This window comes from Nilaparvata lugens, chromosome 2 (assembly GCF_014356525.2).
Source record: "Nilaparvata lugens isolate BPH chromosome 2, ASM1435652v1, whole genome shotgun sequence".
In the NCBI taxonomy this organism is placed as follows: domain Eukaryota; kingdom Metazoa; phylum Arthropoda; class Insecta; order Hemiptera; family Delphacidae; genus Nilaparvata; species Nilaparvata lugens.
The window spans coordinates 72,945,768-72,965,233 of NC_052505.1; the positions used below are offsets into that span (position 1 = coordinate 72,945,768).

The window sequence follows — 19,466 nt, forward strand, 5'->3', positions numbered from 1 at the left end:
AATCGGAGAAGTTCCATCTGTAATCTTTAGATATTTTCATTGCCATGACACATATATAATAAATTGTTGGGGTAAGAACAGTACGGTGGCATCGATGTTTAGCTTTCGGTTTAGGTGGCACTCGCATCGACCTCCATTCAACACACAAACACATTGTTTCATTGATGGTGGTCAAGTCTCGATGTCTCGATCGCGTTTCAGCACCATCACATCTAGACTTGAATTTTCAAGTTGAGTAATAAGTAATTACCTACCTATTTGAATGGGCAACAAACGCTATTATCATCAAGTAACTTTAATATAATTTTCCATTTGACTAAATTAATTTTACTTACAACTAGATTTAATTGTTTCTGTTAATTTTTCCACAGCGCAACACACTTTCAAGCATTCACGTGTGTTTTATATTTTTTCCACCGGAGAAATAACGAATCTAACTAATACTACATAAATATATATGTGTCCCGTTCCAGCTATAGTGAGGTCCACGTTATAATGACAGTAATTGATTAACTTTGATACTACTATCCTTGTCTATAATTTGACAAAGCAGGAAGTACTATCCTTTTCTAGCTCCGCAACGATGCCAAATCTGTTTTGACAGTGTAGAAATGTAATTAATTAAGGCAGAGAAGAGGCAACGCTGTTCTTTTATCTCTATCCACTGCCATTATAACGTGGACCTCACTATAGTGCCGGGTCTGGGTCTAATAATAAATACTATTTACGAATAAATCGAAAAAGATATATATGAATATAAATCAATAATATAATTAGTTATCGTCAAGTTATCATTATGAAACAGTACTTACGTTTCTTGAACAAACAGCAGAAGAACAAAGCATACAAGCTCATTGTTACAAGGAATAGCACAAGAACAATCCAGAGAAGAATGATGTTTGTCTTTGGGAGGAGAGCAGAGAAGTCTTCTTTGATCTGCACTTTGAGTAGAACGCTGGTGTAGGTGACATTGACCAGGCCGAACGTGAGCATGTTCATCAGCCAGCCTCCCCACAGGACCTCACGCCGTATCCCCATCAGTCGCATCAGCTCCTGTAATAACAAACATATCAAAGAGAGTTTAGAAAAATTGAAACTTAGTTTATGCAGTAATGGCCGTATTGCTATCTAAGCAATTCATTGAACTAAGAAATTATTCCACAAATACAATGAATGGCTGGCGTAATTTGAATCTAACAACAGGAAGCGATATTTCTGTTATTTTTTGTGAATATGTACTCAGAAGAAATACAGGTAGAATTGTACTCCCGTTGAGATACATCTGGTACTCTAGTTGGAAGGGTGACCACTTTATCCAAACCCTCTGAATATCATTCATGAGTTGTAAAATCGCTTCCCGGTGGTTTGGAACCCACCTAAAACTAAAGGGCCATTCATCTCTCGTTACCATCCGCCTCATTACCCATGCATAAGCTTAGAGCTCATGTAGGCATCACTCTCAAAAAAAAAATCCAGTTCAAATATCTTTCATGATGAGAAATTATATTACATAATCTAATACTACCGTATATCAAAAGACAAAATATTCAATAAATATAATGGTAAGTTAAAGCCTTGTTTAAATTGAAAATTCAGTGAGTTTGAAGCACGTAACAGAGTTTAGCAATACTTCGATGGTGGATGAGAGTTGTTTATATAATATTTTGTAATTATTCCTTTATTGATACAGTACCTACAATATGCTCTAAATTAATTGAATAGTTACCAGACTTCTCTTTTTTTAAACTACGAAGGTTGGAGGAGATTAGATTAGATTCCTTTATTCATGTATGATACAATATTTACTGGCTTATACACTGATTTACATTAAATGACGATAATGCTAGTTATTCAACGAATTTTACAAAGTATAAATAATTAATCAATGAGAATAAATATAGAAATGCAATTAGAATAACGATAATATAATAATGTGATGTAACTTCATAAATCGGCGGTGTTTCAAAAAATAATTGTCGATTAATTAGATAAAATATCCTTCCCTATTAACACACGACCGGGTACTGTGGAGAGAAAGGAAGTTTTTTTTAATTGTTATCTGCATGGTACTTATATGGATATGGTTTAAAAATCTCTAACCTCACTGAACAGACCATGTACGTAATTTTATTCACGTTGAAGTTGCTTGGAAGGTTACAGTGATTATTTGGTAATTTTGGTTATTGAGTTCAAATTCCTTAACTATACAACTTAAGAATTCAACATGACTGTTTTACCTTGGCTCCAGTTTCTTTTTCTGAAACAATTTTTGGGACTGGGAGATTTGTAGTGATCATAAATGACATGAACATTATGTACGTCAACACTGTTTCCAGCAATTCCCACAGTGCACCTGGTTTCAAATATTGAGGAACCGGGAACCTTTGAATGCCTAAGTCAATCTGTAACATAAAATTATAACATTAATTTTGCATGTACTGTATTCATTTCTAACAAACACGATCAGTTCACAAATTCTATTCAAATCAAAGAATAGTACAAGACTGAGTGTGCTAACTTCACTTTCTTAAATCTCCTGCAACCCGAAACTCATGAATTCTGTTGTAGCTAAGCTACACGATGAAGCTAAGCTTCAATTTTTCCAACTGTAGTAACAAACAATTGTTAGTCAGTGTAGTTGATGGGCTATGTTGTACTAGGTTAGTTACACTAGATCATATTTATAATTGTTATGTATTTCACAGCGTGGATTAATTTGTGATTTGTAATTGTCTGCCCTGGTTGAACAAGATCCATATGAAGCAATGCTCTATTATTAATGGAGTGAATGACCGACTCTCCGGCTGGCTGCGTCACTTACCTGCCTAGTCTAATAAGGAAGGACCTTGAAACTCATAATACATGCAACTACATATTCAAATACAGGGTTATTTTGAATGTATTATTGAGCTATATTAAAAATGTCATATTTACTAAAGAACCGTTCCGAAATGAGCAATTTTAATATCAATGGAAAGAGACATTTTCAAAGTAGTTGCAATAATACAATGATTACTTGAGGCCTCTGTTAGACTACACTAGGCAGCCATCCGGGCTGGACCAGGGTTAGCTAGTCTGGTAGTAACATATTTTGGCTGCCGACCAGTGGCCAAAAAATGAATGCCAGAGCGCCTGCCAGCCAGAATGTGTCAGCTGGCTGCCCGTCACCTACAAGCCTAGTCTGATATGGCATCAACGTAATTGTTGTAAAAAACTTGAAAAACGTTTTCCATCCATTGGTACAAGGATTGTACAACATGTTCATTTCGGATAATAAAAATGAATTTTGAAAACTTTACGGTAATAAAAATGAATTTCTTTACCTGTTCATCGTCACAATTATACAGTTCATATCGTCACATTTTCAAGTGTTTGACGCACTTAAGTACGTAAATAAGTCAAAGAATTAGTTTCAGTTTCCAAGACATATATAAGAAAATGATTCAATTTGAGAGTGAAAAGGGAATAAGCTCAATGTTATTAAAATGCTTTGACGGATCCAATTTCTGTCAAGGTCACTGAATCTATCAAATTACAATCAGATATTCAATACAATCCTCATTATCTATGATCTGTGGAACGTGACAAAACTGCTAACTGAAACAAGATCATTTTTGAAACAATTCTTTAAAACCAGTACACTCTAGAAAGATCATGATCCAAGTGGGGATAGATGAATATTTCATGTTAATCATTTAAGAATCGAGGACAAGAGAATAAATTAATTTGATAAGCATTAGACATTATTATTTAGCGACCTGTGATAGTCCAATCAAATGCCTACAACCCTTTGATTAAGAAACAGTCGTGGGTTTGAATCCCGCCAAGCGCATAAATTCTACACCATGCATCATCTCATATCATTACACAAGTATAAGCGAATGGCAAGTCAACCCAAGCCAACAAACACTTGACATATAGTGCTCAAAATATAATACTTTACTGAATTGTGCAATTTATAGTATCAACTTCTTTTTTAAAAGTAATACTCATCTCTGAAATTGTGCAATTAACGGAACACGGATAGTATAGATTCTTCTCACAATGGCTTGATGAAGGTTAGTATATAGTAGAAGTCAGTAATATTTCATTATAAACATCGTATTCAAAACGTGAAAACTGGATGAAATAAAATTCTGTCATTAATACTTACATTATTAGGAATTGTTTTTCCTTGAACTTTTAAGAATCCTTCACTAAGACCTTTCTGCAAATCCAGGAAACATTTTTCGGTGTAGAAATCTGAGGCAAAAAAGCATTTTTCATTATTTTATCAAGTTTATAAGGTGCCAATTAAGAATGAATCATATTTGAAAAAAGTACAAACTTTTATGCCATGCTTGGTTTTTGATACTAGAACACTCAATATATCAACTAAATTCATATCTACAAACTATGGGGAAAAGGCTCTGCCTTAAAATCTTATTATTGTAGTACATTTATCATAGTTGATATTATAGGTTTCTCAAATTTATTCCAATATAATAATTCTAATTTACTTAAAAGATTTGGGATGATTGAATAAGTTATAATCTTGATTAGGTTATAGGGAATTTTCAAATGCTCGTTTTTGACTATTTTGGCTATGAACATATATCATCTCTGAGCCGCACACGAAGTCACCAGTTAGGGAAGATAAGTAGTCACAATAGAAACACTTCATTTTCTTATCAAATAACTATTGTCAAAACTAAATTACAAAACTGATTTTTATTAATTTGTGAGTCTGATAAACTTGAGATATTCCACTGATAATATCAACTCATTCAACTTTTAGACTACCAACAATGAAATCGCTAAGAAACTAAGCCTCCAATAAAAATAATGAAGAATAGCTAAGAGCTCTTCAATTAATAAATCTCGTGGACAGTCCAGACGCTCAAACCATATAATAAGAATACAAGAATAGAAAGTTTGTCGCCATGGTTTATCTATTAGCGTACTGTTTGTTTTCTTTTTGCAAAACGTGTCATCCAATTTTAACCTATAAAAAAATTAAATAGCTTAAAAATGGAGAAGATGAGGGATATTATTATTTTGAATCCAAAATTGAATTCTAATTTCAAGCCTTTAGTCAACTCATACCAGGAATTCTTGAATCTGAATAAATAAATAGAATTCCAATAGTCAAAATACATTACCTGGACCTGCATCCTCTGATCTGAAACTAGGATAATCGTCCGGTAAAGAAGATCTCAATTTATATGAAAATTCCTTTTCATCCACTTTGTTGAATACAATTCCATACGCTATTTGTCTATAGTCGCTTTCATTTACATTTGCAAGTACCCAATTTTCCATATCATGTTCACTGTCGAATCCAATTGATTTGAAATAAGCGAAAAGACCATCTGGAAAACATGTTGAGAATTGGATTGATGAACTTCAAGAAAAAATAAATTAATAGTGTTCTATACATCTATATTTATAGTATCTCAAATCTAGTTGAGATACGTTTAATAATAAACTACGGAATAATTCCTAAACCAAGTTACAGTTTCTCGAGCCTGAGACATATTAGATGTGTGACATGCAAATTCCTTATTGATCAGTATAGCATATGCAATTTTCAAGGCGAAAAGTAGAAAATTGATTACCAGACATGGAAAATCATAGATTTCAAGCCATGCCTCAATATTATCATGCGGTTCCCAATTATATTGATAAATAATATTTTGCTCATAAGCACCTTAACATTTCAGCACAGGCTGAAAATAAACTTTCTACTGGTGATATTTTTCAAAGTTTTTCGATTTGTATACTATCTAGCTATCAGAATGAAAAAGTTTTCTTAGCAAAACATTTTTTTCGATCATTACTTTTTGAGATACGAGCGCCTAAAGTTTAGATTTTTGGGACAGAACATTTCAAATTCGTTGAGAGATAAATCCATGAAATTTAGAGGATGAATTCTTCATGGTATTATTGATTGAATAAAACATTTTTTTTTTAATTTCGATTTTTGAGAAAGTTATTCAATTTACAAAAAATGACTCAACTAATAGTTGTTATTTTTGGTAAATTGAATAACTTTCTCAAAAATATTTTTAGAAACTTTTTTTTCATTCAATCTACAATACCATGAATAATTCATCCTCTAAATTTCATGGATTTATCTCTTACCGAATTTGAAATGTTCTGTCCCAAAAATTTCAACTTTATGCGCTCATATCTCAAAAAGTAATGATAGAAAAAAATTGTTTCCCTGAGAAAACTTTTTCACTTTGATAGCTTGAGATACTATATAAATCGAAAAACTTTGAAAAATATCACCAGTAGAGAGTTTATTTTTAGCCTTTGCTGAAATGTTAAGGTGCTTATGAGCAAAATATTATTTATCAATAATTGGGAACCGCATGATAATATTGAGGCATGGCTTGAAATCTATGATTTTCCATGTCTGGTAATCAATAGATAGTTCAATTTTCTACTTTTCGCCTTGAAATTATTATGTTTTAAATTGTATATGCTATACTGATCTATAAGGAATTTACATGTCACACAGTATAAAATATAATTTATTGAAAGTATCAATTTGTTATTAATAAGCCTACTTGAAACTATGTCAATAGCATATTTTGGTATTGCAATAATAATTAGGATCAAAATCAGAATCATGAAATCAAATTTCAATCTGAATCTATTTCATCATTACATGTAGGAAAATAACTTATTTTTTAGCAATCGTCAACTCAAGTAATAACACAAAACATTGAAAAAATAATTATTTATAACAGTCCATAATATATTATAAAGATTCCAATAAGTCACTCACATCACCGTATAAATCCGCATTTTAATCTTCACTGTATATTTCCAAAGACTTAATTTAATAGCATATTTTTGAGGCATATACATGAGATGTGAAGACAGTTTCAATTTTATTCAGAATTCTCTTGCTCATATGAATTAAAACGATGTCCTATGTGGTTGCAGTCTGAAGGCATTTCTTGAACAGGTGTTGTAATTGTGGAGGTCTGCACCTCTAGTCGACGATGATGCAAGTTTGAGACCATTGATTATAATTATAATAATCAATTAATTTCATATTATGAGTTTCATGTTTGAACACTACATACGCTAAATTCAAGTTTATATATTACATCCCTGATTAAGCTGATTTTACGACTCACACTGGCGCACAAGGAATCTTCCTTTGGCGGGTGTTTTTGCCTCACCTACTACTGTACTCATGTGCTGTATACTAGACAATATATAAACAGGTAAGGCAGGGTAAGCATCCCTGTTGCTCGGAATAACTCTCTACATGGAATTCCAGGCGGTTTATAAGTTACTATGCGGTTTACATTACTATAACTACCTTTTTGAGCTCTGAATATACTCTTACAATCTCCGAAGTGTAAAAAAAATAGCAACCCATACGTAAGAAATGGTTGAAAATAGCCTTCTTTCGAGAAGACATTCTTATCCATTGACCTTGTGAATATAGAAATTGCAAATTTGGCCTTACTGAAGTCGACTAATTACATCTTCAATGTGGTCAATCCATCTCAATCCAGAAACCATTTTTATTACTAGGAAATTGCAAACTGAAAAGATTTGATATGTTCCAAGTCCATCTCAAAGCTGAAGGTATCTGGTGTATTGAGATGTATTCCCTTTGACAAGTTAGGAACAGATGAGAAGAGTTGAAACTTGAGAAAGTATAAGCACCCCCCCCCCACCCCCAGGAAGATGAACACGTGGAATATCTAGACAGAGATGGTAGCAATACGACATAGAGAGCTTTGGATCTACAAAGGGAGTGTTGAAGACTGATCTACTTGGAGGCTTTTTGTTGGTGCGGCCAAATATCAATTTGGATATAGATGGCCCTGGGAATAAGTATGATAATGAAGTTGGCAAACAGCTGCCATCTAATATACACGTATTATTAAGCAGGTTCAAGTATAAAGAGAAAGGTTCAAGGAGTATGCACATTAACCGTTCCTTGTGGCACTACTTAACATGATTATACATTTTTTTCATATGAAAATGACCAAAAATACTATTGCGATTGTTCATTTCATGTAAACACAACAATAAAAATAGCCTCGACCTTTTCAACATGATTTTTCATTTCAATATTTTGAAATATATAAGACATATTTCATTGTTTTGGAATAAATAACTAGTCTATGTACTCACCGATAGAATTAGTTCTGTTGATGTATTCCATGATTCCCTTGACTTTTGGATCATTTTGATTGGTGTATAGCAGATTAACGTTAGAATATCCTTGATAGTGAAGACAGTCTTCATGAAATACCTCTCTAGGGAATACAATTTCCGGAACTACACCGGGCTCTTTGCCTATGACACCCTTGAAATATAAATAGAATAATAGGCAAAGACTGATCAAGGGAATAGAAAGATCGCAGATGGAAGTAAACCATCCTCTTTTCTTCAAAATAAAATTTCTCCACCAGATGGCTTGAAGCTGGTGAGACAAAGTCATCGTGGACGAACAACGGAGCAACTGAGATTATCTGAAAAATAAACAAGTGAGTGAATTACTTAGATCTAGCATGAGTACATACTGCATTAATCGACTGAGTTACTAGTTGACTACTTTTAGCAAACAATTCAATTCAATGCACCAATGTCAATTGCCTGATAACAAGACATTGAGAAGTGTTAGTGCTTATTTCCAAAATCATAGTCGATAACACCTTAAAATTAAAAATTCACACTACTTATTGATCAACACATAATTACTTAGAAAGAAGAAATACATTTCTAACTCAACAGCCAACACCGAGTTATCTTGATGATAAGATAATATATATGTTATCAAATAATGTAGAATGCATTAGGTTATCAAATAATGTATAATGTATCATATATGTTATCAAATACATAATTTACTTCCAAAGCAATACAAGAACTCAATTACTTCAACGATCTGCTTGGATGATGAAGAATACTCTGCAGATACATAACAAATCCTTGTACATATTAGACTGTAGTTTCTTTTTAATAAGAAAAATTTCAATGAATAATAGAAATTTTCAACTCGAACGAATGGGAAGGAAACTCAACAAAGAACAAAATTGATTTGATAGAGCAAAATATTGTTATTAAGTTACGTTTTACCTGAAAATTATACTGTAGAGCAAAAGATTGTCAAAATGCTCTATTACCTCACATCCCTATTACATTTTCTATTAGGCTACATTCAAACTAAAGGTAAATGTATTATAAAATACAATATATTTGAATTTACATATTATTTAAATTAAGAGAGAAGGGAGTATAAGAAGATAAAAACTATCTGATAAAGAGATGACCAAACAGTTGATGAACAATATCAAATCAAATCATTTATTGTCACACAACATTAAAATGTTACAACAACGTCATTAATAACACAGAAAACATCAGTTTAAAAATCTAATAGAGACTATTTTTAAAATTCTTCCAAATTTCATTCAAAATAATTATTGTTCTAAGAGCCTGAAAAAGTACGAATAACTTTTTTATTTGTTGACATGGCGAAATCTATACCGGAAATGAATGAAAAAGACCATTAATTCATTTATTAGTAGACTTCAAGTTTAAATAGAATGGATAGACCAATGGATGGTGAATAAGATTTTGGAATGTATGAAGATTCAAAATAAGCTGTCTTTGTTTTATGAGGAAAAATCTCAAGAAAAAGTTATCAGTATGTCGATGTCAAATTCTATAATCATTTTCCTGGAATTTTAGAAATTAGAAGATAACAGTAGAGTGACATCTTTTAAAGTAAAGTAAAGCTAAGTGTCATTTACTTCTATAACTACAACTAAACTTATTGTTGAGAACCGTAGTAATTATTAAATTAGCTCGAAGATTAATGCTAATTTATTCCAATCATATTATTTTAATAAATAGACTATGAAGTCATTAATTATCAGTCTTTAGACATTCAGCTTTTAATAATTGCAGACGGTGAATGTGATTCACAAACCACTTGTTTAATCAAGACTACAAGGAAAGGCACACTTCAAAATGTAGATGATACACTGAGCATACAATGACGCCATTCAATATTGAGTCATTTGTTGTATGCCAAGAGTAAAAATGCGTCATGAAATGAGCCAAGCCTAGAAGTTGCATTTCTAAAATTAAGAGTCAAACAATTACAGTTTCGGTAGAGATTAGAAAATTAGAATGAGCCAAAATAATTTCCTTGGCCCCATTAAACAACAGGATTTAGAATATTGATAAAACTTATCCAGTTTTGAGACTTCCTCTTCAAGAGAAATTTAGACCAGTTCAATGGGATGTTTAATAAAATACTGCAGAGCAGAACATAAACGGTTCGGTTAGCTAGTGAATAGGGGTTGCAAGTTGCAATGAACTTTGTTTGGCATATAAAATGAAAGGCTATCTTATCGATTTAGCGATGAGTTGCGGAAGAGTAGTCTGGTTGACTGTGCAACACCCATTAATCAGTTAGCCTATTATTGGAATTCAATGAATTGAAAGAATTTGGAGCACGGCACCAGAAGGAGTTAACTGCACTATTTCAAAAGTTAAGGGGATGTAATTAAAAACTTTCATTACAACTTTAACATACAAATGTTACTTCAAATTGAATAGATAATGATAACGAATAGTAATTAGTCTTCAATTGTATATAATACAGCTTTTGTATACAATTAGCAATTTTATGTATATTCAAATCTCAATTTTGAAAATTGCAATTGAGATACGGCTTCATCCACCCTATAAGTGAATTATATTACATATTTAATATTAGAAATTCACATATTGAGGCCGGAAATTCGAGTACGGCCTTGAAACCAAAGTTATGAAATTTTATCTCGTGAGTTAACCGCATAGTTTGATTCATAGATGAGAGCTCAGGCTGGATGCCATTAATATCGAATTATAATTAGGTTGATGAGTGGAATTGTGTGCGATGTGCGACATTTTCTAATCTCAATGAATGACTTTAATATTTGTACAATCAACTACGCTTAAATCATTTTTCATTGCCGCATTTTCTAATAGGAAACAATACTGGTGTGATTTGATAATTGATACTTAATTTTGTGCTTTATACATTCTTATTGGACAAATACGTCTTGTATTATTTCCGTATAATTTAGTTTTCAATGAATCCAATAAATAAACAAATTTGTCTTTCCTGGGACGGGAAAGTGAATTTTTTAAAAAAATTTGGCTCACGCAAGCATATTACGCTCCAAGGACACCAATATAATTTTAATTACATTGATTTATCTTTCAATCAGAAAATCGACTACGTCCATACTCTGCCTCTAAACCTTTATAAGTTTTGAGGTTATTGCAGAATGTTAATAATTCTAAATCTATATAGATACATGTAAAATTCAACTAGTTTATCACTGGTTTGTTTTTAATTTATACTGTCATTTACCCATTCTTATTAAATTAGTAGCTTATTATTCATGGCTTCTGAAAAGAATTTGTTGCTTTTTGTTTAAATTTATTTGATGTACCTAATCATTTTGTTTAACATTTTTTATTGCTCTCAACTTGGCAAACTATTTTGATGATAAAACTAGGAAAAAGTTGCAGCGCTTACTATCACTGATTTTGGATTTTTTTCTCAATAACCATAACCCTTTGAATTACAGTATTTGTAATTCATTCACTAATTTGTATCTCATTGTATTTGTTTGTATAAAATTCTGAGTATATTAGGTTCATTATATACATTAATGCTGACCAAATTTTATTATAAAGAAAACTGACCAAAAATATTTTTTCGGAAATTTCATTTGCATTTCAATTTTTTTCTACTGGCAAGGAGCAGCTTGGGAATACATGGGAATGTCTAAAATATCGCATCAGTACTATCAGGTCGATTCTACGCTCACCGACAATTTTTGAACATGGAAATGAACATGTATAAACATGCCATCGTCTGTTTTTCTTCGCCACTTCATTCTCAGGCACAGTTCCTTGTAGGACAGATCTTCAGAGAATGAAGCGTCGCATTGCATTCTTCATAAATTTCCTCTATATTCCTCCAGCTTCAGAGACTTGTAGACTCTTACCCGGTTCCAGAACACCAATGGCTTTTCACAAGCGCTGTATGAAGACACATCAATGTATTGGCGCTTTGTAAGTGTCTTGAAATAAACCTCATAATGCCAAAGTTCTCCCTGGCCTTGGCCACAACTCACAACATATTCCACATGTTAGGTGAACACCAACTTGAGATTAAGCCGAACACCAAGATCCTGGACACTGTCATCTATTCTGATTTATTGATTTCTATAAGTGGGTGAAGGTCAATGCGAATGGTTTTTTGAATGTTTATGAATATTGAATTTTCTTAAGAACATTAAATTTGATCACTCGATCTATATCCTTATGAAGAAGCTCTAGATCTTCACTTGTGTTGATTTTAAATATATATATTTTTAAATCACTTGCACATTATAATGGTGTTTCACATTGTAGACCATGCATACCATGTATGAATAGATTGAAGAGCAGTGGTTCAAAATTGGAGCCTTGGAAAATGATAGATAAAGTTTCAAACGGTAAAGGCAATGCAAGAACAAAAACAGACTAGATCGTTGAAAACTTTTCAACTAGGCTAATAAATAGAAAACATAAAAATAAATATTTTAAATTCAGAAGTTTCAATTTCCCTTGTTAAGGTGCAATTCCTTAGCGACGACTCTAGCTGCGCGGCTGGAGAACATAGCCTATAAATTCATTGAATTCGATGATTTATTAGATATGAATAGTGAAAGCAATATACTAGCTAACACTTCTAATTATTTCCGCCGCCATAACGTTCACACAACATAAAAATTTAATGATTAGAATCGTCGCTGAGGAATTGCACCTTTACTCATATTATTATTATGCTGACACTACTAATAACTGTGCTTGAGCAGTAATTTCTAATATCCAACTATTAGGGACTATTACATTCTAATTTGATCTAAGCTATGCACTTTGCCTGTGGAGTGATTGCAGTGGTATTAAGACGGTCATTATTTTACAAATAAGTAGGTATATTGGTTTTTTTGGAAAATAGGTTTTAGATGCATTGCTGGTCTGAGCAGAAATGAAAGTTGTAGACAAGTCTTTTTAGAACTCCAAGTGATGAACACCTTCCAATATCGGTCCAGTTCTGTTTCTGCGTTTTGTGAATTCCCACTCCCACTTCAGTGCAGGCAGGGGAGATTTGGATATTAGCAGACGATGTGTGTCACTTCTTGATAGACAAAAATGCTTCTAAAGCAATAAAGAAAACGCCGCAAGGCCTAAATGCGCAAAACATAAGCTAGTTTTACACCAAAAGAAAACATGTTTCTTGAAATTACACAATGTTACGAAACGTGACTTTGGCCCACTATTGACAATCAACATAATCTGCAACTGAACCAAAATTTCAAGTATTTGGTAGTAAATATTGCTGATAATCTACGATGAGAGGAGCACGTCGATAATGTTGTCAAGAGACTAAATGTTGTGTGTTGCCTAGCAGAGCTCTACAGACAATAGTGGACACTCAAGTATTAATGAAAGTGTATGGATGCTACCACAGTTGTATGTCATATGTGATTGCTTTCTGGGGTCATTGTACAGAAACAGAAAGATTATTCATATTGCAGAAGAGAATCAGTGGTGCACAGTAGATTGAACATTGTAGACCAATATTCAAGGAGTTACAAGTATCAACTTTGACTGCTACTTGCATCCTGGACCCTGGAGTCTGCAACCTGAAATATTCTTAATATTGTGCGAGGAACTTTAGCATTCGTCAGCACAATACTAGGCAGCAAGGGAACGTGCACATCAAAAGGCAGAGAACAACACTAGCTATGTCTAGTACCAAGAACTTCGCTAGCAGGGTGTTCAACAAACTCCCCTTGGAAATACGAAGGTGCAGGGTTTCTGTGATCTTCAAGAGAGCATTAAAGAGTTATCTTCTTTAGAAAGTATACTACTCCATGAAGAAGTTTTAAAAGGACGTCTGACCTCCAGATGATCAGATGAGAATAATGACGACCAAGACTACAAGGTTTCTAGTGGGATTACTACAAGTATTCAAGTAAGTATGATTCTACTCTACATCATCGATTTATATAGGCCTATTCAAACTAATGTAGTTTACATAAAAAATTTAAGCGAACTTCCAACGACAGGAGGAGACCCAGAAGCACTAAGCAAGAGCTATCTGTTACCAATCCATAATACTCAGTAGAAATGTATCTACTCATAGATCTATACACTTCTACCGAGTAGTATGGATTGCCTAACAGATAACTCTTGTTTAGTGCTTGAGGGTCTCCTCCTCCTGTCGTTGGAAGTTAGCTTATTTTTTTAATGTAGGCTACATTAGTTTGAATAGGCCTACATACCTCGACGCAGCAGCGTTTCCAGTGGGATAACTACAAGTATCAAACAAGGAGAAATTCTACACTTGTAAAACGATACATAGATACATACTGTATACGCTTACAAGGATATTTATAAGCCACAACCAGGAACAGTTTTTCATTTTTAAAAAGTTACTTTTAACAGTTAGAGAATTTCCAGAATTCAAACATAAAACAGTACTTTTACAGTTGCTCAATTCCTCAATGACTGAGCATTCTATAGTTTTGGTGAATAACTGGATGTCTTGTTGGACAGTGTAGATTTCTTTTTTATGTTATAAAGCCTATTCTGTACAATATTGTATCTGAAAGCTTATAAATATTCTATAGTCAATTCTATTATGAATAATGTGAATGCATTAGTGATTTTGCCTATTATAATAACTTAATCACTTGCCAGATGTATGATTTTATGTCTTACGCCAGATTTTATGTCTTACGCCTATATTTATCAACTGGTTCTAGAAGTTTAAGAACAAAATTTAGCCTAATTTTTTTTAATTGAATTCTTTATAAACAAATTTCAAAGTCAAGATTATAAATATATTCTAACCTAAAAGTGTTTTATTGTGCATAATTTTACATGCATTTAACCTATGAGTAGCAGCCATTTTGATTATTTAAATCATCAAATTATGATATTCCTAATCTGAGTTTTCCTAACCCAAAGCTTTTCCTAACCTAAGCTTTCCTAACATAAAGCTTTTCCTAACCTACAGATTTTCCTAACCTTAGCTACTTATGGTTGCTACTTCTAGGTTAAATGCATGTAGAGTTCTGCTACTTTGAACTTAGTTTATTTTAAAAACAATAGTGAGCGCCGTTTAATTTTTGTGATTTTGTGCTCAAAATAACATACTAAATCGATCCCAACCAAAAATTTGATGACAGGTATGTTGGTACTGGACGTGCACTTTAGCCTATATATCCTATATAGAGCAAAAGACAATACCGCAAAATATGTCTAAACCAACACTAAAATAACACAAAAGCAGGGTTAAAAACAAAATTCAGAAATGAGCACAATTTATTTAGCTAGGTGAACATTAAACTTGACAGTTCCTGTTAAAGTAGTAAAACATTAATAAATAGGACAGTATTGATATCCTGTACTATTCAAAGCTGTTGAAAAAACAATGCCCATTCATACACTACTTTTATAATACCAGGAAAATGAAAAAACAATTAAAACATTCAAGTATAAATAATATAATAAACTTACCACAACCTAGATTCCTTATTAGCCTATTGGCAAAACTTATGACACTCCATTGAATTGATAATTCTCATTTTTTTACAAATGAATTTCAATTTCAAAACATTGACAATTTTTGTTTGAATTATATAGAGAATGGTTAACGATACTAGCAAGTTGTTTCTTAAACTCTGAGATAGATATAAAGATGATAATTATTATCATACACAATAGATAGCTCACAGAATAATGACAGAAATTCCAAATTTTATTTTTTGCCGTAGCCTAGTCCATAGCAAATTTCGTTTACACGATCTACACCACAACACAAAAAGAATGATGATCTATCATCGCAGATCGCATGCCATGCCAACTTCGTCGACAATGAAAACCAGGATAAAATTAGAAAGTGCCATGACAGCCAACAAAAAGTTTTCAGTCTACTAATATCATCTTTTTTAATACAGAAAAATGTATTATATGAATAAAAAATGATTGAAGATGTATTATAAGAATTTTTAACACGTGAGTAATTTTTGAAATTTTTATTATAGTCTTTTGAGTCACCGAAATTCTGGCACCACTGAAAAATGGCAAAGGAGGCCGATAATTTCTTCGTTGAAAACTTTGACAGTCCTACCAGTTACTCGATATCGATATGGAGAATAGGATTGAATAGAATTATGAGCAAATTACAATAGGATGACATTTATTTCTTCTCAAACCAGACGTTAAATCTTTATCTGAAATGATTATCAAAACATTATTTGGAATAATAACCCCCAAATTTCTCTTTCATTTTTGAAACAGAATTTAAAAAAAGGTTTAGGTACATCTTGCCTTAGACTATAGGTTGAATTAAATGAGAGGAGCTGAACCCTATCTGATGCAATTGATAAAATGATAAGATAATAACTCAATACAACATAAACTATTTCTCTTGACATTTTTCACTGCTATCAACTCGGGCTGTCCAGTTGACAGACTACTTGGCAGCATTTTCATTCTCCCCAGGGCATGAAATTTCATTAGAGAAGACAGTGACTTTACTATAACTTACTTAAATGATACTTGAGGTCCTTGCCTAGGACTGTGGTTTCCAGATCAGCAGTGTCATTTCAAGAGAAATAATAACCACAAAATGGTTATTCGTGTAGTGGAGGAGCAGCCACCCCAAAAAGAGGAACCTCATCCAACTCCTGTAGGGAATACAGAGGCCTATATGCAGATGATGAAGTAAAACAACTAGGCTCTTTTCACTTGCTAGTCTGTCTGTAAACCAAGGCCTATTTCTGTCAGGTTGAGTATCCTTTCCTTGATTATCTGATGCTTTCTTCAATTTCTTTGGGAACACAGAGTTGAATAAATCCACAAATTCTGCCAGTAACATATATCCAACTTGAATTCTTTCTTTGTAAGACTGAAGACGGCTGGCCAGTTTACATCCTCAAATTTCCTACAAGTAGTGGTAAATTCTCTTCCCTCACTGTTCTGACATAGCAAGTGTAGTTTTCTTTCCAAGCTGCTTGTGTTGAGGGGGCAGCTGCCCTATGGAAATCCACCTGTAGAATGACTGCACTGTGATCTGATACCATAGGATCCACCACACGTGTTGAGTATCCCCATGAGTCCAGGTCCGTGATGAAACTATCCAGGCAAGCCTCACCTCTTATAAGGGAATAAGTTTCCCACAAACATGTTATGACCGCGCAGCAGATTGACTAGGGTGTCTCTTTCCTTAGAGGGTGTTTTCAGGTGTATGTTGAAGTCACCTCCAATGATTATATGTGTTTTTTCTGCATGTTGCAAATGATAGGAATTCATCCAGGAGCAATAGTAAAACCTATCAAAATCTCCATTTGGTGAACGGTATTTTAGTATTTTATTAATTAGGTCCATAAAAGGGATCACTAAAGTGAAGCCCACTGGGACATGTCAAGAAAAGTAAAAGAAAAACAACTGCTCTGAGGCAGAAATCAAATAAGAAAATTGGCTCTCACCACACTGCTCTCCAACATAAAGAACTCGCAGAGTGAGTACAGAGGGTGATCCGTCAGCAGGCTCTTCAGAGCCCCTCGAAACCGCACAGCAGGCAGATCCCTGGCCAACACAGGCAGCCTGTTATAGAGGCTGATAGACATAATATGAGACAGACCAGTCCAATTCCATCGCTATAAGTTCCATAGTGAGTTCATCACAGAAATTTGAAGCATCCACTAACCGGTATTTAATGCTTCTGTTCATATAATTATAAAGCAGCAACCCCATTTTTAATAATGTTTCTACTGTAAATGGTGGCCAAGCTCAATAATCCTATATTTTCGCGAGGTCTTCTGTTTTCAGAACTATTGTTCTTCATGATAGTGAATGCTTTAAAATACATAAATCACATTATTAATGATTATGATGGTGAACTCGTTGACAAAATACTCGCAGCTCTGTTTGTACCCTACATACATAAAAGAATTTCCACTTTCGACGCGTTAAAAATGTAGAAAACGGGCTATTTCAAGCAATGGCTGTGTCATTGGATTTTTTCAAGGATGTGCCACTATTTCAATGTTGCCGGAATTCTATATAACCATCAAAACAGTCTACGCTCAGAAGCTGTCTTTTGAATTCACTAGTAGTCGATACAATTATAGCGTCGATAGTCGTTGATCGATAAAAACGTCAAAGTTCAAAGAAAAAAGAATCATAGAATTTTAGGTTAGAATTTTGTGTTATGTTCGTGAATTTACCATAGTTCAGTGTTTCAGTGTGCTTTGCATATGTTGAGATTTTGTCAAGTTGAAAACAAATTAGAGGCTGAGTTTAATAATACTTTATTTTTTATTCAATTTATATTCAGTTCTCCAATTTAAAAATATCAGTCTTTGCTCACTTGAAATTTTTTTAAATATTAATATTTAAGTTTATTAGGCATACAATTTTTATATTTTTAATTTTTCTATTACATCCAGTACATCTGTCTTTAAAAATGACTTTGAGCTTTTCGGAATTTCAAGCAATTGTAATGGCCGGAGGTAAAGGTTCAAGAATGACTGAACTCACAGCAGAGAATCCTAAATCACTTCTGCCTGTTGGAAACCTACCATTATTATGGTACCCACTTCAACTTCTTGAAAGGTCACATTTTCAAGGTAACATTTTGTTTTTCATATAAAAATAATTCCAGTGTAGTAAATAAATGACCCCAATGAGTAAATATCCTAAGATGTAGACTTTAAAAGACCCAGAGATCATTTTCAATGATGGCGATGCAGCTCTTCAATCTGCCTGGAGAAACAACAAGGCTGGGGCTCTTTCGACTTGAAGAGAAGGATGAGATGGATGCTGGCATCCAAACCACTATAATCTGTAGAAGAGATAATCCGAGGGGACAGAGGCCGTCCACTGATCAAAAATAAGGCTCAAGGAACATTGACAAAGCTTATCCAACAGCAACGTAGCGCTAAGAAGGACCAGTCGGTTTAGGCAATTGCAAACTGATTGCAATTGCAACACATCATAATCTCTATAAATAACTATAATGGCTTTGAGTCTTTGTGATTCATATGTCAGTGATCATGCTTTGAGAGGTGTTTATGCCCTTGCAGTTCCTCTCTTCCCATATGTCAATGGGTGCTTGAGGTCTGGAAATTTTCATGATTTTTTGAAAACCTCAAGAACTGTCCCAGTCTTTACAAATGGTGATCATGAGAGTCTTCGTAGCTTTAGGACAATCTCAATAACTCCTGTCTTTAGCAAGGTAGAAAAAAATATTGGAATTAGTCAACAATATAAAGCATATTCCTATTCTATCATCTCATAAAATTTTGTTATTAGAAATTTATTCACTTTAGTAGCCCAAACGAAAATGGGTCTCTCAAGACTATGGGTTGACTATATTT

At 33.3% G+C, this 19,466-nt stretch overlaps 1 protein-coding gene across 4 annotated transcripts in view; it reads right to left on the reverse strand.

The window, feature by feature from the left end:
• LOC111062739 (phospholipid-transporting ATPase ABCA1) overlaps positions 1-15,945 on the reverse strand; it is a 50,539-nt gene extending 34,594 nt beyond the window's left edge. For 3 of the 4 annotated variants that reach the window (XM_039421686.1, XM_039421687.1, XM_039421688.1), the window contains exons 1-6: positions 15,601-15,945; positions 8,149-8,489; positions 5,142-5,351; positions 4,154-4,242; positions 2,238-2,402; positions 813-1,053 (exon numbers count right to left, since the gene is read on the reverse strand). In XM_039421686.1, the coding sequence (XP_039277620.1) occupies positions 813-1,053; positions 2,238-2,402; positions 4,154-4,242; positions 5,142-5,351; positions 8,149-8,458 (1,015 nt within the window). In that variant the 5' untranslated portion in view covers positions 8,459-8,489; positions 15,601-15,945. Of the gene's footprint in view, positions 1-812; positions 1,054-2,237; positions 2,403-4,153; positions 4,243-5,141; positions 5,352-8,148; positions 8,490-15,600 lie in introns of those variants that run through there. The other variant, XM_039421689.1, reaches the window with a different exon arrangement.
• Positions 15,946-19,466: the final 3,521 nt, after the last annotated feature.